General features: G+C 38.5%; 1 protein-coding gene across 2 annotated transcripts; it reads right to left on the reverse strand.

Moving 5' to 3' along the window:
- Window positions 1-10: 10 nt before the first annotated feature.
- Window positions 11-25,307, reverse strand: CSTF2 (cleavage stimulation factor subunit 2). 2 transcript variants are annotated; one of them, XM_024746548.1, is made up of 15 exons: window positions 25,195-25,212; window positions 24,628-24,779; window positions 23,785-23,863; window positions 23,274-23,443; window positions 22,105-22,241; window positions 21,494-21,613; window positions 21,263-21,400; window positions 18,794-18,917; window positions 14,466-14,528; window positions 11,105-11,246; window positions 10,141-10,316; window positions 9,686-9,978; window positions 6,134-6,244; window positions 4,937-5,062; window positions 11-2,802 (listed from the first exon to the last, which is right to left on the reverse strand). In XM_024746548.1, coding segments are annotated over exons 2-14 (1,677 nt in total). In that variant the 5' UTR covers window positions 24,629-24,779; window positions 25,195-25,212; the 3' UTR covers window positions 11-2,802; window positions 4,937-4,939. The 2 variants fall into 2 exon arrangements, with proteins under 2 accessions (XP_024602316.1, XP_024602315.1); XM_024746547.1 differs by lacking the exon at window positions 24,628-24,779 and having other exon boundaries at window positions 25,195-25,307.
- Between the last annotated feature and the right edge of the window lie 27 nt (window positions 25,308-25,334).

Genomic DNA, 25,334 nt, shown 5'->3' on the forward strand with positions numbered 1-25,334 from the left:
CTAAGTAGGGTGATTTTTTAAATAAAAATTTATTAAAGAATTAATGACAAAACATAATAATAAGCATAAATAGTAAAACAACGAACATAGAATTACCAAGAACCCAATACCTATATAACACTATGTACATTCTTACTGTTAAACATGGTCTTATCCAGTGTGAACAGCAATTTATGCTTTACTTATTTTTGCTTGTCAAAAAATGAAGGATTTTCTTCTTTGCTTAATGAATAAATCTTTTGTTACTTTACCTAGGCTCTCCATTTGGGAAAGAAAATCTTGGAAGTATGCTAATCATAATTGAAATTGTGTTATAATTGAAAGTCAGTTATGTTGTCATTAGCTTGCATTGTTCTGTTGGAAATAATTGTGAAAACTTGAACTCCATCTTAGGATGATTATTTAGTCAACAAGGATTCTTTATTGCCATTTTTATCAAGGGGTTTTATTAATGTCTAGTCTTAAAAAAAAGATAATTTAAAATTTTGACACATTTTTTGGCTCATACGTAACTATTCATTAAGGAATCATTCACCTAATGACATCAGCAAAATGCCTTTTCTTTCTCCTATTGAAATGCTTTTTATTTCTTCCATTCACCTGGCTCTGGGATGTCAGTAGTCACAGTGAAACAGAAGAAGGAAAGATCGGGGCCCTTAAAAGAGGAAAAATAATCCACATTTCTTTGTGCCCAAAGACAATTCAAATCACTGGATTTACAAGAATGTTTTTACTGAATCAACATTATAGCACCTATTTCTCTACCATTAAGTGAGCAAAAATGAATAAGTGATTGTTTCTAATTATCCAGAAACCTACATGACTTGAAAGATTAGTAAAACCAATCTTTTCAGTCACTAGTTTGAACAAAATAAAGGTAGGTCATGAACTCATGGTAGCTAATTGTGTTTCATTTATTAACTGGACATCAGGAAAAAATACTAATGGATGTTTCCATGGGAATAGATTGGGATACCCCTGCTGTTACCAATTCCCCGGATTTCAGCTAATTTAAATTTAATAAGGCTTTAGGAACATGCACAATGGAACCTTGATGATATGGTTCCTACTAGACAACTGTTGACCAAATTATAATTTGATCTTCAGTGAGTTTGATTTGGAATCTTAGTGTTCTTGAAACTTATAATGAGTTCCTAAGGAGAAAGGCTGTACTCTTGGTCTTAATGTCTAAATATATTGACACTTCAAGATATGACTGCTGCTAAAATCAACATATCAAGGCCTAGAATGTTCATGGAAGTAGGCAGAAAAGGTAATGATGATAAATCCTACACATAATCAACATCTAAGCCTGAACTGGGGATGAGCAAGATACCTAGAAAGCTCCTCAGCTGTTTTGAGCAAGTTTTTCTTCCTAGGTTGTAATATCAAGTATCTTATTCAGCAAATTTCTGTTGCAGTAAATGTTTACATATCAGAGTAGAAAATCCCTCAATTTTAATGTCTCTCATAAAGTTGATTATCTTTGCATTCTTTTGCTTCACAGGTAAGCAATATGCTATTACATTCTCTAAGCCTATGGCAGGCTTTTAATTCACTTGACCATAATCCTAACCCAGAGGCTAGGACTCTGTGAACATAAATAGGCTCAGGAGTAGTTCCAGTGGAACTTTACTAATTATTAAGGCACCTCTTAACCTCTTGAGGTTGGCCTGATGGAGAGAAATCATGTTTCTCCTTAATGCCACTATGAGAGAGAATACTAGGCTGGAAGAGCAATAGGTTAGAGCCAGTGGCACTGATTATGTTCACACCTATTTGAAAGGAAGCAGGCAGGGCAGGCCTAATGGGCAATCTGACAGCTTATGCTCTACATTTGGTCCTCTTAAAATAAATGAGAAAAATGTAAAAGTTTTAGAGTTTCTATGTTTTAGTTTCCCAGAATAAATCTGGTCACTGGGTAGGGCTGTAGGTTAGTAATTATTTAGAAGGCAGGATGAAATGTATTTTGTTTGTTTGATTTCTGTTCAGTGTTTAGTTCACCTTGAACATGTGAAAAATTAGTGGCTTTCTTAACTTTTAAGGTTGACTACCCAGACTTAAGAGTTTTAAAACAGACAAGAAAATGTCAACAGTCTCTTGTGTTGTTGACACACTCAAACCAGTGATCATACATCATCTTTGTCTTAACTCTGAACTATGCATGTGAATAGACGTGGTACTGACCAAAAAATACATTTTGATATTTGGATTTTTCTAAACTAAATACACTGCTCTCCTAGGTAGGCTCTTTGCATTGTTGGCCTTCTGACCATTTTACAGCTCTAAGCACATGCTATTGTCTCCCAGTAGACTCAGAAGTTCTAGCAAGCTCTCAAAGGGCAAATATTATTCCTGTTGGAAGCAAACTAAGCAGAAACTAAGTTCCAGAAAACACTGTTTCTGAGAAATTCTCAAATATCATCAAGAAGAATAAATGGTTAACTTAAAAGGAAAAACAGAGCTATGGCAACATAATATTAAAGTACAATACTGCAGTAAGGGTAGAAAACACATGTAAGGTTTCACCCTTGGTGTTCAGCCTTTTAAAAGCAAAAAGGTCATGTATATCAATTTGCAGTATACTAAAATTGTGTTCAAAGTTTATTTCAAGTCACAGAAAACATACAAACTAAGACAACAGAATGAACTGATTTTGTTCTGAGAGAAGGTGATGGGAGTCCTCCACCTGGCACCAATTTGAGTCATTCAAGGGTTAGGATGCAGAATTCTTCTTTTTGCAACATTTCAACAAAGTTATGGAACTAATTTCCAGATTTGTTGCCAGGTAGTTTTGAAAACCTGTAAGGAAAAGTTGGGAGAAAGCCATCAGAAGTGGAGACAAAGTTCTCTTCCCCGAACATCAGGAAAAGAAATTTAAAGGTGGGGGAGGGAGGCTACACATATGAGCAAATCACCAGGGAAAGATCCTTAAGGTATCTGCTTCTTGCTTCCCCAAAGTAATCATCCCTTACAGCGGAGTTTCTCAACCTCAACACTACTGACGTTTAGGGCCAGAGAACTCCTTGTTATTGGGGGATGTCCTGTGCATTACAGGATGTTTAGCAGTATCTCGGGTCTCCACCCACTGAAAGCCAGTAGCACACCATACCCCCTAAAGCTGTGATAACCAAAAATGTCTCCAGACATTTCCAAATGTCGTGTAGGGGGCAAAACTGCCTCTGGTTGAGAACCACTGACCTGATGGTAGTGGTACATAAGCCTGTCAGTGACAGCAGAGCTGGATCACAATGAGCAAGGTATAGGACGGAGGGAGAGACAACATCTCGGCTACAGTATGCACAAATACCAGCAAATACACATTAAAACCTTCCCTGCATAGAACTACATACACAGAACTACGTGTGCGTACGCACACACACACATTAATGCAGGTTTAGTAAAAATGGTAAAAGGTGAATAAGGTCTGTAGTCTAGTTAACGGTAAGGTACCAAAGTCAATTTCTTCCTTTTGCACTATAAACCAAAAAGGTATGTGTACAACAGCTTCCCAAGATGTTATCATTGCAGGAAGCTAGGGGAAGGGTACACGAGGCTCTTTGTAGTACTTTCCCAACTTCTTGTGAATTTTTAATTATTTCAAAATAAAAGTTAAAACAAAAAACCTTGCCCTGTGGTTTATGTGCAAGGCTTTAAAATGAGATATCTTACAAGCAAGAATACACAATGAAAGTACTTTCAGAAACATTTTTACCTCTACTATCCCAAAACAGAATTTCTTCACATTGTAGGGAATGCCTTCTCTGGCATAAATAAATTAGAAAAAGTAAAAGAGAGGAATAATTTTTTTAATATATCTATTCCTCTGAATATAACAGGTCTATACTTTTATAGATCTATAATAGTCTATACTTTTACTGAAGAAAATAGAATGCCTTGGGTATCTGGACTAAAAGTGCTGGTCATACTGAAAGTCTACTCCATCCATCTACGACAGCTTCCCATTAAAGTTCAGTCATTTAAAGTCTAGATATAGATATAATGCACATTTCCAGTTTGGATGTTTTAACAACATTACAAATATGGATTAAAATACAATATATTTAGTAAAGACTGCTAGTTAGTGTAAATGAGTTCACTGTCATATGATAATACATGGATGGGAATTATAATAAAGATGGAATAAAAAGCAGAAATTCAAAATGTGATATTCCAACTGATATTGGGACAATGTACATTTTAAACTGTTCTTAGAAAGCAGAATTGTTTATGAAATACCAGATGTTGGGGAAATTTTTTTTAAAATGAAACGCCAATACGTGTAATCAAGTTAGGTCACATGACTATGTTCCTTTTTACCTGACTGATGAGCAAGAAAAATAAGGGCAGCAGTGTACAGCAACCTCTAAAATGTACAGGGACTGATGGCGATGGTGGACATTCACTACCTTAAATTATGTGCTGTAATAGTTTAACCTCAAAGTATTCAATGTAAAATAAATACTGGAAACTGAATGCTTATACGTTTTATTGAAATGGTTTGTATTTTCTTCATTTTGATGGGGAAATATTTTATTTTATTTATGTTATTTTATTTTGGAATAAAATAACAACCGATTCTGGAGGAATATATGATCAAACCATATCAAATTATATTATGTCTAGAGAATGAGATTGAGAGGGCAGAGATTTTACCCTGAACTTTCTACATTTCTGTATTTGATTAATTTGGTTAAATTGATCATATGTCACTTTTGTCATTAGGAAAGAAAGGTTAAATTAGATTACAATCCATTCAATAACTGAACAAATGCCTACAGCCTTCCCCTGTCATGATAGGGACTGAGCTACTGAAGGGTGAAGGGTCTAGCCAAGAGGAGTGCAGGTCTTGGAGGGTCTTGTTGGTTAAGCTTGAAAGTATATATCCCAAATGCATGAGGAGCTTGTCTGACTCAGGCAGGGTAAGTCTGCTCACCTTTTAAGGCGCTCCAGTAGATTTCTGTATTTGTTCCTTTAAGATCAGGATACTCTGCCTCTGCTCAGGAGGCAGCATGGCGATCTGGTCTGCAGTTAGTTGAAGAACCTGCATGATCAAAGCAGCCTGTGCAGAGGAAAAAAAGGTAGTGAGTTTTAATGATGGCAGCTAAAAAAACACCACCAGCTTCTGTCCAAAAAGGAAGGACAGAGAAAGGATAGTTCACACACAAAAAACAGCAGGCCAAAAAAAAAAAAAAATCAAACAAAACCAGAGAAAAAACCAAAACCAGCTGGTGAGAAAAGGCACAATGAAAAACACAAGTACAATGCCTAAGATCAGAAGACTCAAAACAGACACCTTCATGAACCCCAAATTCTTACAGACTAAGGTGACACCTGTGAGCCCTGGGAAGTCTACAATTTTTAATCCTGCTTTAAAAGTTTCTCCTGGGACTTCCCTGGTGGTGCAGTGGTTAAGAATCCGCCTGCCAATTCAGGGACCATGGGTTTGAGCCCTGGTCCAGGAAGATCCCACATACTGCAGAGCAACTAAGCCCATGTGCCACAACTACTGAGCCTGTACTCTAGAGCCCGCGAGCCACAACTACTGAGCCTGCACGCCACAACTACTGAAGCCCACGCGCCTAGAGCTCATGCTCCACAACAAGAGAAGCCACTGCTATGAGAAGCCTGCACACCACAACAAAGAGTAGCCCTTGCTCGCGCAACTAGAGAAAGCTCGCACACGGCAACGAAGTCCCAATGCAGCCAAAAATAAAATAAATTAAAAAAAAAAGTTTCTCCTTTTCACAAGTTTTAGCCTTTCCATCAGATATGAACTCCCTACAATGGTCAAATATAGAAACAGAAAGATATGCTCATGGGGAATCTGCTATTGTTTTTAGGGATAAGGTAAAAAAGAGAGGAAGAAAGGGATTTGGATTTCCAAGTCAATCAGGCCTGCACACAAAAAATCTACTGGTAGATGAGTTGAAATGTAAGATAAGCTGCCATTCACATACATCCATTTAAGAATTTTAGGACCAAGCCCACAGATTTTCAGGTGACAAGATCATAAAGAGTTCTAAGAGTAAAAACATCACTTCCTGAAGACCCAGGACCTCCACATGGTGACTGTGAAAAGAGGACTCCAAAAGACTCGTGCATATGGAGGCAGCTGGACAGCATTACTTACCTTCTCATGGTCCTGTGGAGTGACTTGGTTCTGGCCAGGACTAAAGCCACCAGGCTGGCCTCCACCCTGAATGCTCGCTCCTTGCATGCCCGCTCCCTGCATGACTGGGACCTATGTGCACAGAGAGAGATGAAGAGAGATTTTCGGTACTTCTCATTTAGGTAACCAGAAGCCAGTAATAACAGCAATGTGAAAAAATATCTGATTGTGGATATGAGTTTAAAAAGCAAATTAATGACTGAATATCATTTCCTACTGTTAGCATCAGCAGAAGGCAGGGTTTAGCCAGAGATCAACTAGCAAGTTGACAAATTTCTTACAACAGCTCCAGCATCATCAACAAGTATCACACAGCACAAGTGGATACCATCAAATCAAGCAAAATTCAGCCACATAAGCACAGGGGAAACTGAGGGCATTCTAGAAACTAGCACTCAGTGGAAACAGAAACGAAAGCTGACAGATTCTAGAATAATGTATGCTGGTCCACTGGGGAAGCTACATTTACAGGGATACCACCTACCTCTAGTTCAATCAGACACAGGCCCTATCCCACAAGTAAGGCAGAGATGATCATAATGGCAGAGGCAGAAAGGAGATGGGAAGGCCTCCAGGGAAAGGACTACTATTAGCCCAACATTTGTTTTTTATAACTTTCCTCAGAGAATATGCAGCAGCTGCTTTCTGTTAAATACAGACCAAGAAACATGACTGACCTGAGTTTAACAAAGTGCAGTTATATCATGCTTACTGGTACTTAAGATCTTCGATGGGTTCAATGTTTTGGAAGACAACCAGAACCCAAGGAAAAGGCCTCAGAGCACCTAGAATAACTTAAAAGGTCCCTATACTGGATTTATGTTCACACTCAGGCATTTACCCAGAGCTTAGGTGGTACTCTTATTAAATACAAATTGTTAACAAACATGTTACCTGCTTCCTCAGCAGATGAGAAGCAGCAAAGCATGAAAGAAATGTGGATGAACCATTAGGAGCAGATATCATGACAGCAATGTGAAGAGCCAGGTGACAACCTGACAGTAAAGGATACCAGAAACCAAAACAGGAGATGCTATGTTTTCTATTATAGCCTATACAATAATGGGTACGTTTAATGATGACCTTGAGTAATCAAAAATGATCAAAATAATTTTTTGTATCCTGTTTAAGAAGAGAAGGAAGCATAGTATACTTCATAAATGATTTTTCATTAAAATAGTTTAAAAACTTGGTTGAATAATTCTATTATGTGGAACATTCATTTGGATGCATTAACTAATTTCCCAAAGACACCAGAGACATGAAGCATTAGTACAGCTTTGTACAGATTGCTAGAAATTATTACTTTCTGTTCTTTATCAATACTGAATCCGGAGACCAGTCTGAACCTTAATGAGCTGTTACAGATCTGAAAAATCTATGAGAGTAACCTTTTTGAAGCTTCAGTCAATACTAATTTGAGGTACTGTAATGTGATCTAACCATTTAATAATGGTCATTTAAAGTTTCCAGAAGAGCCTGTTCTAGGCTCTCAAGTAATTATACAGCTGACCACATATCCAGGTTTGCTAAGACAGTCCCAGTTTAAGCTTCTGCCCCACAGTAATTACTAACAGCACTCTCAAATGTGTCCCTGTTTGTGGACAGTAAGTTATATAATCACCCTAGTAATAATAAGCCTTTTACCAACAAGTTTCCAACTAGGTGGACTGAAGTTAATTTTAAAATTTGATTTAAAATTATGAGTGAGGGACATATTGTTAGGTTAAAAAACAAGGTGCAGAACAGTGAAAGGAGGAAAAAGTAAGAATACATATATATTCATATTTGTAAAAATAAGTATATTCTTATTTGCTAGAAAGATACATTATAATAAAAGTGATTATCTATAGGAGATGGGGGTCACAAGGGAGACAGGTACGAGGAAGAAGTGAGGTTCTTACTGTATATCTTTTGTACATGAGTGAATGTATTTTATATATTTATTTATAAGTAAACATAGTAAACAAGTTTTTTAAAGTTTGAAGATAAAGTTTTTATTTTCTCTACCTCAGATCTAATTGGCTTTATAGAATCTACTAATGAAAATTATAATAAACGTAATATTAGACTAATAAGTTCAAGTACTAGCAGATAAAGGAGCAAGAAATTATTGATAAATGGTCTTCCAACCATTATTTTCGACATCTTTCTCCAAAGAACTATTGACAGAACTATATAAGGACATCATGTAGTTATTTGTTATTTATCTCCCCACTAGAATATAAGCTCCATGGGGGCAGGACTTCGTTTTGTTCACACTGCTATATCCCCAGTACCTATAGCTCTGCCTGGTATATAGTAGGTGCTCAATAAATATTTGTTGAACGACTGACTGAAAGCATAAAACCCATTTTTACTATGAGGCTACTGACCATAGAGGGTATGATAAAAATCAAAGCCCACGAACACATTTGTTTTAAAGTGAAACTTGAAAAACAATAGAAAAGTTTTTTTCTACACATACCAGAAAACAACATATTCATATTTCATATTAGAGAGGACGGATAGACACACATATACAACATGCAGATAACAAGACAGAGTAGCATAGCGGAAAAAATAGTGGGTTCTATTCCTTGCTCTGCCACTTTTTAGTTGTGTGAATTTGGATAAGCCACCTGAATTCTTGGGTCTCAGTTTCCAAACCTATAAAATGAGAGAACTGGGTGACTGACATGTTCCATTCCAGCTCTGACAATACAGTTCTCTCTCTTGTGCATACACACACACACAAGGGGGAGTAAGGCACAGAAGCATTTGGAAGAGAGAAGAGATAAAGAAGTACATAGAGGAATGAGGAAGTCACATTGAGGAAAAATGAAGGTGGAAGGGCTAGAGTGAAACGAAGGTGTTAGCTGAAAAACAAAACAAAACAAAACTAACTCAGAGGGAAGATACAGATGTACTACCTCCCCACAACCAACTGGAGGGTAAAAAGGATGGAGATAAGAACACATAGACAATCATAGACCATCATTACACATAGCTGGAGAAAGCCAAATAAAGAGAAAGAAGAGATAAGAATTTAGTTGCACAGCTTTTAAGACAAGCATTAGTAAATTGCCTTTCAACTCCATTGTTCACTTTAGGCTATGTGATGAAAGTAAATTAAAATAGATTTCTGCAAACCTAAGATCAGCTAAATGACCACTAAGAGCTCTTCATATGTTCTAATGCAGTGGTTCTTAGGGTTATACATTAGAATCATTTGGGGGAGATTTTTCAAATTATCCACGCCTAGATTCTACTGACGTGCTCTCTATTCCCTAAAATCAGGGATTCTGCTCTGAATGGAATTTGAAATTGTGGGACAAGGTTACACTTTTGGACTATAATCCTGGTAGTCAGAAAACCACCACCCTAAGGAACAGAGAAACTAAAGGAAGGGAGATTCTAATCTTCCCCAAAAAGCTGAGAAAACAACCCAAATCAGAAAGCAGTAATAATCAGCCTCAATAATCAATTCCCGAATAGATCAAGATTTTACATAGAAGTGACAGTTACATATACCTGTCTGGATCCCTGGGGGCCAACTGTCCCCATGTTAATTGGACTGGGACCCTGGATTCCACTAGGTATAGGGCCTCTAGGGCCTGGGACTGGGCCCCTTGTATCCATGCTTCTGGCCTCCATTCCTCTGACTTCCATTGCACGGGCCTCCATTGCACGGGCCTCCATTGCACGAGCCTCCATTGCACGGGCCTCCATCGCACGGGCTTCCAATCCTCTAGCATCTAATCCTCTTGCCTCCATGGCTCGTGCCTCCATCCCTCGTGCATCTATGCCTCGGGGATCTCTTCCACCTATAAAAAGTTGCAAGAAAACCATTGGGTAGCTACCCACCTTTACTGCAATAATAACCAACAATCAAATAAACATTCTGTATCCCAGATTGGAGCCTAAGACAGCATGTTCATCATGAGCCCACAACTACCAGTCAGCCTTGTGACGTGGTTTCCCCTCACCTCTGCCATCCAATGGTGGACCCCTCTGATCTAGCATGGGTCCTCTTGGCTCTGCCATTAGCGGTCTGGGCTCAGCTAATGGCCCTCCTCGCATCTCATGTGGGGGTGGGCCACGGCTGTCATGGCCAGGGACATGGTGCATGGGCGGACCCTGATGAGGTGGTCCCAGGTAACCTCTAGAGATGGAGAAAAAAATGTTATATTTTAAAACAGAACAAAACAATAAGAAAAAAGTGTCAACCAGAAGATCAGTAAAATTAGATAAAGAGCTGATGCAAACATCAGTCTACAAATGCTAAGAGAATAACACAAAACAGGTCAAAGAAAAGCTATCGAGATGTAAATCCATGTATTCTAGAATTTCGTATTTGGTCAGGGCACTCAAATTAAGGAGGAATGAATGGATATCCATTATATATAATGAATACGCAGTAGGGTGCTTAAGAACATGGGTTACTGTATGGGTTCAAATCTAGGCTCTATCATTTATTAGCTGTGTGATCTTGGGCACATTTGCTTAACTTCTCTAAGCCTTAGTTTCTTCATCTGTAACATGGGACTGATATTAGTATCAATCTCACAGGGCTGTTGTGTGGATTTAGTGAGATGATCTCAGTAAAGTACTCAGAGCAGATTGAGAGGCATAATCCCCACTAATACCAATTATTATTATTATTGCTATTATTAGTATTACTACTAACAATAAGTAATATAATTTTTTCCTGTTTAGATATGTGTGCTAGAATTTCCAATTTCTGAGGATGGAGTAGCAATGGTTAGTTCAAAGTGACACACTCAACTACATAGTTCTGCCCAGGAAGTGCTTCATCTTGGACAGTGGCCATGAATATTTATTTATCTTTTGAAGTAAGCAAACAGGCACAACTGGTATGAAAAGACTTTGTTCTCAAAGCAAGGGGAAATTCTGATTCCTTCAATCTTTTCCTTCTGTGTCAGTGCTTACCTAGGCTCTACCTCTCCAGTTACAGAAAGTAAAGTGCCTCCGCGTGGGTCATTTGGAGCATCTCCCAACAGACCTCGAGGAGTTGGGACGTTGGCAGGCAAGGGCCCACGCTGCATAGCTGCTCTGGGGTCTTGCATCGGCACTGACAGGGAAACAAACGGGGAGGTACTGCTGTGAAGGACATGTAAGGCAAGAAGAAATGACTCTATATGCCACTGACAACATAGTTCAGACCCCTCAGAGTGCGTGAAACCTCACCACAAACAGACTTCTCTTGCAGCTCAAGAACAGAAGCAGGGTATAGGCAGAATTTGTTCTATGTTAGAGGTATGGATGGAATTATGTAAAGAACAAACTGGGGAGCAACCTGCCAAGGCCTAGCACTGCAACCTGAAGAAACTTAGGCTCCTGGTCTTGCTTATAATCAATCTTAGTTCAAGGACCAGAGTCACAAAAGAGAGGTAGGGCCTTGGCATATGTGAATACTGCCATGGCTCTGCAAGAACATGCTGTCTCTTTACAGACTGCTATTCCATCCAAGCCTCCTGACACCAGTAGGGAGGGAGTACAGCCTCAGACAGTTGTCCATATCATCCATGTTCTCTGCCCTGTGTGAAGAGGTCAATCTTAGGCTTGTGGCCCCAAAAGGAAAAAAATGAAAAAACAAAAAACCCAAAACACTACCCTTTTGGGTTCCAAATGTGAGGATGACTGCCAAGCAGCCCTTTACCTCTCAACGTCCCACCCTGAACACCACAAGCAAAAGGAAACCCGCAGATACAATGGGTACCTTGGACTCGCTCAATTGATGCAGGCCCGGTGGGTCCCACGGGCGAGTGCTGTAGGGTTCCTAGGTGAGCAGTAAGTTCAAAAGGAGAAAGAACAGACACTTAAAATAGCTTGCACACACACGCAGAGGCACACAGACAGTGGAGATTTACACATATAAGTTAAAGAGCCAAGAGTTCATTAGCTTGCCCTGGGCTACAAAATCTTCCTAAACTATATGAGCTTCTTTGGGATCTGAAACTGTTCTGCTTTGATGAGATTGCTTCCTAAGGTAAAACCTGTGGGCCACTGATTTTATTTGGGCAGGAATAACCAGCCACTTTCAATTTACACCTCTCCTACTGGGATTCCCCTTAAATCTTATGATACTATGAAAAAGAGAAACAAAATATAAAAAGGATGCTTCTGAAACTCCAGTTAGGCAAAGAAGGTAAACGTATTTTCATAAGCAAAAAATGAAAGAAATTGCACTGAATCTGGAAGGCAAGATTTATTCTGGAAAAGCCCATTAACAGAAGTGGCACAGTATTATTTTTGTCATAATTTAAAGCACAAAAATTCCTGCTATCAAATGGGGAAATGCAGTGAATGAACTTTAGACAAAGAAAGAGAATATTACTCCTCAAGAAGTACTCTGCCACTGTAAGTTTTTGGTAAACAAACATCATGACATCAGCAAATAAAGACTAATAAGACGACAAGGGTGCCAACACTAAACAAAGGTGGCAGAAGGCAAGAAGAAGTCTCTTCTTAAACATCTCATTGTCTCTTTTCAACATTACAAATGTGTAAAAGAAGCATGGATTGCAGGAAAAGAATGACAAACTGGGTACAAATGAAAGATTCTTGCTTTCTCTGCTGGGTACTAAAGGAAAAGTATAAAAGTCTCATTTTGTCTCTTCATGAAGACATCCTTGATATACCTTCAAAACTCAAGTCATTTCCCTTTGTTAACTTTTGACCAGAAAGGTGAAAATAACTGTATCAAGGAAGATGTCTTGTGGAAGTGTGTATTAAACAAGGTTTGATTTATTGATGGCTGGGGGAGAGGTAGAGGTATGACTGAAACTTCTAATTCCTTCTCACTACTGCAAAAATACTTTGGGGCACCTACACGATCTACTGATAGCAGCTGAGGGGGGTGGGGCACAATAGCATAAAAGCATGGTCTGCTCAGACAAGGTGTCTGGACAAAGAGCTTGTTCCATTGTCAATTGCCTGACAAGATTATTAGCTCTGTCACTTTAGCAACCAATATCAGTATACAAACCATAAACGAGGAGTACAGTACATAGGCCTGTATCTTAGTATTTTGCTTAAAAAAAAAGGGTTTTGGGGAATTCCCTGGCAGTCCAGTGGTTAGGACTCAGCACTTTCATTGCCATGGCACAGGTTCAATCCCTGGTTGGGGAACTAAGATCCTGCAAGCCACATGGTGTGGCCAAAAAAAAACCAATTAAAAAAATTTTTTTAATGGGTTTTACTTATAGACCATATGCTAATAAGAAGTAACTTAAGCTTCCCTACACTTGTCCAAAGCAGTTCTTTCTCATCACAAGGACACAATGAATAAGAACAGAAGACACTGGAAGGAAACAGAAGCAGTGTGATTGACAGAAAGAGGATAGATTTCAGAGTCAGAGACTTTGGAATCTTAGCTCTGCCACTTATTAGCTGGAAAAGAAGACGAATGCACCAAGCCCAGGCCACGTTACTCAGATACCAGTATTTACTTACCATGTCCCCTTGAGGAAGTAACTCAGAACTCTGAGCTTCCAGCTCTTCACCTGAAAACTGAGGTGCTGCCACCTAACTCACAAGGTTGTTTATGAAAATTAAAGTGCATGGCCTATAGGATGCGCTCAGTTTTATTGTTAGTTCCTTCTGTTTTCTCACTCTCTCTCTTCCTGATGTTGGTTTCAACCGAATCACTGCATTTTCTTTTCTTCAAACTCCAGTAACATAGAGAAATAACGTGGACATTTTGGAGCGCCTGCCACTGTGGTATCCAGTGTTACTGCCACAGTATAACATATACTTACCAAGCAGGCTTCACAGACCTTTGACCCCCTCCCAGTTTTCTCTGGGGTTTAAATTTAGTCTTACACATACCCAGTCACATATTACATGGTCATAATTAAAATTCCTTACTCAGATCTCCATAGAGGGAGTGAGAACATGTAAGTAGAGGGATTAAACTATCAGGAAAAGGCGACATAAATTAAATAGAAACAAAGGATCAATTTGCTTCATCATCAATTCTTGTAGAGCTGGGCTCTGAATCACTAGATAGAAGTCGAGACAGTGCTGCCCAACAGAATTTTCTGCAATGATGGAAGTGTTCTATATCTGCAATATCCAATATGGTATTCACTAGCCACATGCGGCTACTGAGCACTCAGAATGTGGCTACTGTGAATGAGGAACTGAGTTTTACATTTTACCTAATTTCAATTTAATTTATTTAATATTTGAATAGCCACATGTGGTTAGTGGCTGCCATATCAGATAGTGCAGATATAGAACATTTCCATGTCTAGTCCACATTAATCGGACATTAATATTTATTTACCTTGTCCCCGCTCCATGGACACTGGTCCACTTCCTGGCATTCCAACCTGGGCCTGCATTCCTCCTAGAAGATAAAGGGCAGGAAAGAAAAACAAATTGGGACAGTGGGGAAAAAATTTGGACAGTGGCTGAGTTAACAAATTTCCTCTTTCTGCCCCACAAGCAGAAACCTATACAGGAAGATCATAAGTACCACTAAACAATGCAGTTATACAGAAGATGGAGTTTGTTACTGTACTTTAGCCGTTGGTGACAGAAAAGTGAGTTAAAGAAGAATTCTTAATCTCACTGGTTACCAAAACTTTGGCAGGGGGCTTCCCTGGTGGCGCAGTGGTTGAGAGTCCGCCTGCCGATGCAGAGGACACGGGTTCGTGCCCCGGTCCGGGAAGATCCCACATGCCGCGGAGCGGCTGGGCCCGTGAGCCATGGCCGCTGAGCCTGCGTGTCCGGAGCCTGTGCTCCGCAATGGGAGAGGCCACAACAGTGAGAGGCCCGCGTACCACAAAAACAAACAAACAAAAAAAAAAACTTTGGCAGCGAGTTCTGTAATACAGAACAATGGCACTTATCCACATACCTCCTCCCACAGGAGGCACTACTGTTCCAAGCGTACTTTGTAAATGGGGGGGTATACTGTTGCAGTTGTGACAAAGATTTGTGGGGGCACGCCTGGCATTTTATGAGAAGCCAACAGGGATACTAGATGTCCTGCAACGTATGAGACAATTCTGCAAAATCAAGGATTACCCTGTCTTGCAAAACTTTCAAACGTCTTGCTAAACATTCACACAAATGAAAACCTTTTTATAGTCATCTAAACTTAAAACTTGTCTGTTTTATTTGTAAACAAAGCGCTTCTTTGTCCAGTTTTTACACACACACACACACACACACACACACACACACACTGAATTTTCCAGGAATGCAATTATTGAGTAAATTATGGGTATTGTATCTTGTTTTGTTAAGAACTTTACCAAGAGTTTTCATTTTCACCATTCAGAAAATCACATCATCAATGTCAACAGTCCTTGTGGTATCTGAATTGCCAAAACAACATACCTGGGTCTGTCTTTTACTTTTATAGTATTGGTGCAAGCATCTGACTGCTATTTATTGTTTTCTAGTGTAGCTGTGCTTGAATACTTGCGTATTTATAATATTCTTTTACTATAAATTAATTTCCTTTTACTTCTCCTTTATATTATAGTTACGGTAACTATACTGATTTTTTGGAAGCCATGTTAAGTATGCTATGTCACCTGTGCATTTCATTTCAGGATAGTAAAGGGTCACTGCAAGATATGTTACAAAAAGGAGCCACTGGGTCTAATAGTGTTGAGAATGACAGGTCTGCTCTAGCCAGCTATACAAAGACTAAACATGTACCATAAGTCCTTGTCTGGTCCTTCCCACGTAGCAATAATTCTGTTTTCCTCAAAGGAACAATATATGCTGCGAGTGGGGAGAAAAGACAAGCTGAACTGTTTGCAGTTCATTAATACTCACCTAAAATATCCAAGTACAATACATGTCACATTCTCTTATCCCATTTAACATGCCAGGCACCAAAGAGCCATGAATTAAGAACCTGAGTCTGTGCTAGCTCTACCAATGCTACTAAGTAATTGTCATTTTGAACAACTGATTTGATAAAATTAACATACCCTCAGGCTTCCTCATCTGTAAAGTGAACGAGTTTATTTAAACAGTGTTTTCTCAGAATGTGGTCCCCAGACCAGCAGCGTCAGCATCACCAGACTTGTCAGAACTGCAAAGCTTAGAGCCCTACCTCAGACCTGCTGAAATGCAAACTCTGGGTGTGGAGACCAGCAATTTGTGTTTTCATAAGCCCTTCAGGTGATGCTAATGCACACTAACATTTGAGGTCTAAATGATTTCAAAGCTCTCTTCTAGCCATAACATTCTATGATTTATTCAGACCACTCATAAAAACAATACAAAAATTTAGCATCTGAGGAAAGCAATGGCAGAAGGCAATATGGGTAATTTATCATACTACACTATCACATAATGGCACTTTTATCTATATGGACTAGCTTCCCAGAAGTGGAATTGGTGGGTCAAAGTGTATATGAATTTTTAATATGAGACTACTTTCTTAAAAGGCTTAAAAAGTTCACATTTCCACCAGCAATGTATACTACCACTCTCCCCACCAATATTAAGTGTCATCTCTGAAACTTTTGCTAGTAGGACGGGTTTAAGTAAAGTGAAATCACGTTATTTAATTTGAAATCCCCTGAATATAAATGAATGTTTTTATTGCCATTTGGATTTGCTCTTCTATGATGTGCTCTTCTATGAAGTACCTACTCATTTTCTTTGCCTACTTTTCTACTAGTTTGTTCCCTCTTCTCATCAACTGCCAAAGAGCTTCGTACAGGGTATCTCAAAAATTGTAGTGAAGTTTTAAGTTTCAATAACTTCAGAACTATAAATGCTACAAACGCATAAAAAATATCACTTGAAAATTCAATTATTTAAGTTTCTTTTACACTTACTTTCAACTTTTGTATTTATTAATTCCCTCTTCTTGGTACCTTGGGTTTTTTAAAAATTATTTTTCTAATACTTTAGAACTAGCAGAGTTCCTTTATTCTTTAATAAGGCACTTAAGGGTATTCATTTTCATTTAAGTACTGCTTTCACTATTTCCTGCACTTTTTTGTATGAAGTGTACTACTTTTTGTTGTCTTTTAGATAATTTATAAATTTTTTTATTTTCTCTTTAATTCAAGGATTACCAAGAATATGTTCCTTAACTTTACAAGTAAAGGTTTTTTCCAGTCACCTTTTAATTATTTATTTCTAACTTTATTGGCTTATAATCAGAGAATGCAGCCTGTAAAATCTCTACATTTTAAAATTTGTTTTTATTTTATGGCTAAGTACATGGTCATTTTTTTAATGGGGGGAGTATATTTTCCAATCAAAAGATATAAGGCTCCCTCTTTATATTAAATCAAGCTTATTGATTCCATTATTTTATTTCTCAACATCCTTACTTATTTTTTGTCCACAGATTTTTTTGTCAAAGTGTGGTCTACAAATGACAATGATACACACTGTATGTTAACAGTTCGTGATTGTTAACTACAGAAATGGAGAGTAGACACTTTTATAGCAACTTGACATTGCTGTGACATCCAAGTGCATGACATGTACTTGTCTCACTGAACAGGGTATAGACCAGTTTGGGTGTTTTTCAACTCATGTAATGAGCTGCATATGTCATGGGTTGCACACTTGTTATGTGTAGTAGGACCACATTACAACTTGTGATATTTTAAGGTAAGCTAGGTACCTATAACACAAAAAAATGTATAAAACACAGAATCTATTTCTTTCAATAAAAGATAATTTAAGTTTAACGGTAACTCTATAGGATAAGTGAAAATCGTGAGTTTGCTGAAATTTATTTGAAAATCCCTTCTCCCATTCCCTGTCAACTTAGCTCTTCAGACTGGTTTCTCTATAAACCAGAACAATTTAAGGCCAAATTATTGCCCATTAGTTGTGTTGTAGTCAATCTAACCCAGATTAGATAAATTAACAAGAAGTGAGTTTGTTGTGCAAAAAACTTTAAATACTGATACACATCATATGTTCATACTGGTGTTTTATATGAGGAATCACCTATTTCACCCATAACTTTTTAAGTTATGATTGTTAAATGACGAAAAGCTACAAGCGTAATATTAATTCCTATATACACAATTTTAGTGAACATATTAGTTTTTAGAATTCTTTTTTCCTTTTGTCGTTTGGTCTAATTATATTTCATGAAATCCAATGTTATGTTTGTTACATATAATAACAAATGCAACCAGGCATTTTGCTTCTCTTTTTTTTCCCGCATGTACTTTTTAACCTAATCTGACAGTCTGGCTTTTAGTGGGAGAATTCAGTCCATTCACATTTAGCAGAATAATGACTATATGAGATTTTATTCCTTCTACCTTAACTCTATGTTTATTATTACTTACTTCACAATGTAATTTCCTTTTCTCTATATTCGCTGGCTTGGTGTAGTTTCCATTCATTCTATTTTTCCCCTCATTAACTTGGAATTTTACTGTACTTTTCCAATTTACTGTTCTTTCCTCTGCTCTCATAATCAGACATACAGGATGTGTATATAAGAAATCAACTACTTCTTCCACCTAGGATATATACTGCCTAGCTATACATTAATTTAATATCAAGATCTCGTTGCCACATAATAATTTGGCTACACTGTGCCATTTGCTGTAACAAAACTCTAGCAAAATACTAAAATGGTGAAAATTCTAAATGAAAATGTACCTCCAGGAGCTAAGGAACCAGGCCCAGGTCCTGTTACAGTGGCTGGTATCTGCCCTGGTGCTGCAACTCCAGCCTGTAGAGAAGCTTGCATCAGAGGAGGTGCGCCATTGACATGCATTCCACTCTGACCAAGAGAAAAACCAGAGTATGTATATGCCTCTGTGAAGACTCAACACACAAAGTCTATGACCTTAAAGAACTCTTCAAATTGACACCCCCAAATAGTCTACCAAATACCCTTTTCTGACAGCACGTCTCATGCAGCATTAGATTTATAACACACTTTGAACAGAAGCTGCAATACATGCAATGAGCCTGGTTACACAGAACACAATTACGACAGACTGTATTATAAAAGCAGAGGTTGACAAGTCTTATCTGTGTGGTGAGGCCATATATAGCACCTATTTGTTGACTTAGAGATGAGGGCCTGGCAGTAAAAGTTTTAAAAAAAAAAGTGCCTTGAATGCAAGAAGAAATGAGGACTTTAAAAAAAAAAACAGAACTGCTGTTAGTCTAAATTTTTAAGATGAAAAATTTTCTTTGACCAATCTTTTCTCATTGCTGTCCTCAGAAATAATTCTACTTGGGAGGGGGATGTAAAATTTTTCTAATGCTACATTAAAGCTCCAGAGGAAAAGGGAATGTTATGTTTTCATTTGTGTATTCCCAAAAGAACTGAGAAGCCCCTTGGAATAGAAAAATAAAAACTAAGATATATATAAATATTTTAAAAATCACATATATTCTCAGAGAACACAAACAAAACTCTAGAATAGAAAAGAGGAAACTGTATAGTGAGGTGGTTAAGAGAAAACAGGTTATGATGTCAGACAGAACCAGATTCAGATCCTGGATTTGCCACTTAGATTGTTATTTTTGGAGCAGTTAACCTCTCTGGACCTTAATTTATTTCCTTTCTATTTCTGAAAAAGTATTTATTGAATCAGAGCAGGGGATAGTAAACTATGACCCATGGGCCAAATCTGGCTCACTGCTTGGTTTCATAAATAGTTTCATTGGAACACAATCATGCACATTTGTTTATGTACTGTCTGTGGTTCATTTCACACTCCAATGGCAGAGCTGAGTAGTTAAGACAAATTCCACGACCTGCAAAGCCAAAAAATATTTACTATTTGGCCATTTAGAAGATGTGTGCTGACCCTCACCATAACTTTTGTATGAGCCATCCAAATTGTTTACCTCTGCCCATCTAACAGGTGAAAAATGATAGCTTATTGTACTTCATTCACATTTATCTTATTTTGAGGCTGAATACTTTTCATACATTTAATATGTATTTGTATTTCCATTCTTATGAACTGTTCATATCCATTGCATAGTTTTCTACTGGGTTATTGGTAATTTTCTTACTAATTTATAGGAGGTGTTTTTTAATATGAAAAATTTCAGACATATAAGTTGTATAGAGAATAAAATAACCACACAGCTTAGGAAACAAATCACATACATAATTGAAATCTCCTGTATGGTCTTCCCCATTGCATCCTGTATCCCCTTCTTAGACAACCACTTAAGAATTCTTATAGATGTTTTGAAATTTTATGTAAACCATTACATACTAAACACATTCTTTGCAACCCACTCAACATGTTCTCGGGATATGTACAGACACATACATCCTGTATTTTGGAAATATTTCCACATTCACTTATTTTCACTTCTGTATGGCATTATGTGTTTGAGTTACCTGTGTTGATACCATGTATCGTAGTTCATCCTAACTGCTATATGAAACTACATTTTTGAAAGTCATTCACGGTGACACATGTAGTTTATTTAACTGTTGTAGAGTATTTCATTGGATAAATATACCACATTTTCTCCATTCTTCCATTGCTGTACATTTAGGATGTTTCCAATTTTTCACTATTAAAATGTGGCAATAAACATTCTTGAATATGACTAATGGCCCTTAGGTAATCAGCCTGCTGTCCATCACGTGTGTGGCAAATACTTTTTCCCAATTTGTCATTTGTCTTTGGTGTTTATTTCTTTTTCTCTGTTCAGAAGTTTTTCAGTTTTCAAATGTACCAATTTTTCATGGCTTCAGGGTTTTGTGTCACACTTGGAAAATAAGCTTTACTTTTTTCATCAGTGAGAATGGAGATAAGAAGAGTACCGACCTCATACAACCACTCTAAGTATTAAATGAGATGACGTATATGGAATAACAAAGTGCCAACCACAGTGCCACACATGCACATATACACAAAATCAGCTTATAAAAAAAGGGCATAAAGGAAGGATCTCTGTTTTACAAACTTGGCACTAAATCTGTATTCATTCAGATGTCATGTACTCTGCAACCCTGTTAACTGCTTTTATGCCTGGAAACTGAAATTATCATCTCTGGCTGCTCACCATTCTTCTTCCAATATATCCTCCTAAAATGAAAATGACATTTTCAAGGCAGTTCAAAAATGTTAAGGGATAAAGTCCTACCAAAGACTGGGCCTGAGGGGCCTGAGGATTCTGCTGGTTCATCGACACATTGGATCCTGAGCCAGGTCCGGCGCTGTGGACTGTCTGAGGGTTGCCTGCAATCAGTGTTGGGATATTTGTCTGGCGATGCAGAATTTTCTAAAAAGTGAAAAGACAAATCTATGAGCTGTCTGTTTCTACCCCACTCAAGGTTTACCCTAGTATTTCCATAAAAGAACCAGAAGCACTCACCAAGGCAATTTCTGGATCCACAATTCTCATCACTACCTGGGCTTGTAGCAAAGCATAAGCCAGTTGAGGGTTCTGAAGCAACATGTTCCGTGCTTCCTGAGGACTATTCTGGACACAGAGCTGTGAAGATAAACAGATTCATCATCAGGTTCAAAACTTATTACTCAGAAATTGACAGTGATTTAGAGCTATTCCCATCTGAGAAATGTAATATTCAAGAGGCTTGTAAAGCTATTATCAGTTTTTACATAGCACACAAAATCTCGGTCATGGCAGGCAAGAGAAGGAAGAGGCATTTCAAATACCATAATACCACCATTTAGGAAAAAAGCCACATTTTAACATCTACATTTGATATCTATGGGCCACAAAAACCCTGCCAGATTGTGTGTGTTTGTGTACAAAAAATGGAAAGCTCTTTGTATGAAATATACAACACACTGTGCACATATGGAATACTGAAGGTGCAAGAAATGTTGGTCAACAGGTACACTTCCTATTTGAGCTCAGGAAATCATTTCCATTAACTCAATGTTAATTTCCATTAACATCAATGACTTCTTGAAGAGTTGATATGCTATGATTTTCCATAACCTAATGCCTCCTCTTACCTTCATTTGTTTCATCAGCTCAAACATCTGCTCTGGTGGAAGACTGGCAACTGCTTTGCTAATGGACTCAGGGGCATCCTCAGGACTGATGGTCTCTCCATAAGGTGACTCAATGACAGGGGCACCAGTGCCAAGGCCTGATTGGGAAGAAAGTACAAAAACATTAAGGAGGCAAATTAAAGAGCTAAATCATTTCAAGTATCTACTTTCCAGGGTTGCTGTAAGGACCTGTTGATAACTTTAAATTTTCTGGAGCTTAGAAATAAGTGACTTGCAGGACTTCCCTGGTGGTGCAGTGGTTAAGAATCCGCCTGCCAATGCAGGAGACACGGGTTCAATCCCTGGTCTGGGAAGATCCCACATGCCACAGAGCAGCTAAGCCCGTATGCCACAACTACTGAGCCCACGTGCCACAACTACTGAAGCCCATGTGCCCCTGAAGCCTGTGCTCCACAACAAGAGAAGCCACCACAATGAGAAGCCTGTGCACTGGAATGAAGAGTAGCCCCCGCTCAATGCAACTGGAGAAAGCCCATGCGCAGCAACGAAGACCCAACGTGACTAAAAATAAATATTTTTTAAAAAATAAAAGAAATAAGTGACTTGCAAGTCTTTTATTTCTGTGGAGGAAAGTGACAAAGTATATTTTCTACTCTCAAAGGAAAGCTGAGACCAGGATTGTATAGGTGAACAATGTTAACATAAATTAGGGACTAGGGATATCCATTTCCTTTCACAAGTCATTTCAGAAGCAAAAGTTTCAAATAGAAAAAAATTCTAATTTCAAAATGGAATTTCTGGATCTATTACCTCATGAAAAAAGCCATGAGAATGCCTCGGTATCCCCATCAGTTACACATCTGGCAACATAATTACAGGAGTGGCAAACACTAATGACAGACATAGTCAACATAACTAATGGTGTGGTGAACCTGTAATTCATCTACAACTGGAAATCAACTCCTTGGCAATGGAAGGACTTAAGTCAACTTTACCTTATTTCTCAAAGATACACACTTCCCTAATACAGGTACCTCAGGTGGGTCAGGTAAAGAAGCTGTGTGGCTGACAACCATTTCAGCAGATGCTAAAACATATCATTAAGTGGAAAATCTTCATTGTTACATCTTTACTAACTCATGTTGCACACAGCTTGGGTTTATACTCACTCTTCAACTCTTCTTTGTTCTTTTCGCTGGCAGCATTGTCCACTCGAAGTGCTCTCCCACTGAATTCGCGCCCATTTAGGTTTCGCATGGCACTAAGTGCTGTCTCCTGGTCTTGGTATTCACAGAAGCCATAACCTTTTGGCTTTCCTGTCTCCCTATCATATACCAACCTGGAGAGCAGAACCAAGTGTCAGGCACAAATGTTACATACACACAGGGTTCCCACGAACATTGCCATGTTCTAATTTGATCTACCGTGAGACAAATAACCTTATCGCTCTGTCTCACTGAAATACTTTTTACACATCTTTTTAAGTGAAAAAAATGTATCTTTTAGTAAAAATGAATGTGAATTGTATGATATGTGAATTACATCTCAATAAAGCTGTTACAAACAAACAAGAAGAATGCATGTGAAAACTCACCAGTAAAAGGCTTGCCATTATTACTAAGGGCCAAATTTGTGGTGATTTTAAAGAAACTTCCACCAAGTGGTAAAAGGGGATCTCACCTGAAACTAACAACAGGTCCAACCTCAGAAAAGATGTCCTTTAATTGCTCTTCAGTAGCCTCATATGGAATGTTCCCCACTAAGGAAGAAAATAGATAACATATCAAAACTCTGAGTTTGTAACCTAGACCTTTAGTGAGAAAGTATCTACATATATCACTGAAAATGTAACAACTTAGCACAGGGAGATCAGCTAGGTGGTTTGTGACCACCTAGAGGGGTGGGATAGGGAGGATGGGAGGGAGGGAGACGTAAGAGGGAAGAGATATGGGAACATATGTATATGTATAACTGATTCACTTTGTTATAAAGCAGAAACTAACACGCCATTGTAAAGCAATTATACTCCAATAAAGATGTTAAAAAAAAAAAGAAAATGTAACAACTGGTTCAAACACAGTGTTCCTCCAATCCTGGTTCCACCGTACTCCCTTAGACAAGATTTCAATCCTGTCTGCTGACTTTATTTACAAGAGAAATAAACCAGTTAGACTAAACACAAAAGGTGTAGGCACTCCTAAGTATCAGTTCTCAGACTTAACTGACATGTGTTAGATTTTCCTTAACTATGGTGAAAATACTTAGGCATTAGTATTTACCTGAAGGTGTTTAAGTCTTATCAATAACTACTAAAAATGTCAATATTATAATTTTTAAAGCCGGCTCATATGTCCGTATTTCTACATATACACGCACTCAAAGGAGAATGACCATGAATGTACTGGAGGATGTTTAAAAATTGTTGTAAATCAACTATACTTCCGTAAAAAAATATATATATATATATTCTGCACTGTTTTGTCATGTTCCTTTCAAAAGATGCTTTAAAATCACCACACATACTTTAAAATAAACAACTTATTTTGGCTGAAAAGATTACTCAGAATAGACTCCACCCTCTTTAAAATTTCTTCGATGAGGTCGTAGTCGTTCATTCATTCATTTATTTACAATCCACCTTAAGACGCCGGGTAGTCGCTACCACTAACGACGAACTAAAATGTAACGGGGAAAAAGCAGAGGATGAAAGCCCTTATGAGAGGGCGGGAAGTGGACACAAGGATCTATACCCTCAGCACACAACCTGTATTCTGGGACTGGGGGTGAGAAGTAGTACGGGACAGTTGCCATGAGCCCTCGCTTCTGGATAATAATTGAAGCTCATGAAAAGAGAAACGCATATAAGCTGAACGCTGGTGTAACTTCCTCAGCCACATCGTGAAAAGGCTGCGAAACCTCGGGGGAAGGGGAGCATCACTTTGCCCACGAGTCCACCAGGCTGGCCGCCTGGGATAGGCAGGTCGAACTGCAAGCCCCGCGGCGATCTGTGAGGTGCAGGGGGGCATTCCTCGCCGATCCCTGTCTTTTTCTGTCCCTCCCCGATGCTTGGCTCCACCGAATTCCTCTCACCGAACACCGAACGTAGAGAACGATCCACCGCAGGGTCTCTCACAGTCAAACCCGCCATCGCTCTCTTCCAACGGCTTCCGGTGCGCCAGAGCACACTTCCGTACGGCGCGTGAGCCCAGCGCCGAACACGCTTCCGTACG

The sequence above is a fragment of the Neophocaena asiaeorientalis genome, unplaced genomic scaffold (assembly GCF_003031525.2).
Source record: "Neophocaena asiaeorientalis asiaeorientalis breed wild unplaced genomic scaffold, Neophocaena_asiaeorientalis_V1.1 scaffold406, whole genome shotgun sequence".
Classification (NCBI taxonomy): domain Eukaryota; kingdom Metazoa; phylum Chordata; class Mammalia; order Artiodactyla; family Phocoenidae; genus Neophocaena; species Neophocaena asiaeorientalis.

Bases quoted from the DNA above. Each gene is read 5' to 3' on its own strand.
- CSTF2 (XM_024746547.1), bottom strand. From the start codon at position 25,252: ATGGCGGGTTTGACTGTGAGAGACCCTGCGGTGGATCGTTCTCTACGT. The intron at 21,401-21,493 runs GTGAGTGCTTCT...TTCACTTTTTAG, and splicing joins TGGATCCAGAAATTGCCTTG to AAAATTCTGCATCGCCAGAC. The intron at 11,247-14,465 runs GTAAATAAATAT...TTTCCCTGTCAG, and splicing joins GTCCATGGAGCGGGGACAAG to TGCCGATGCAAGACCCCAGA.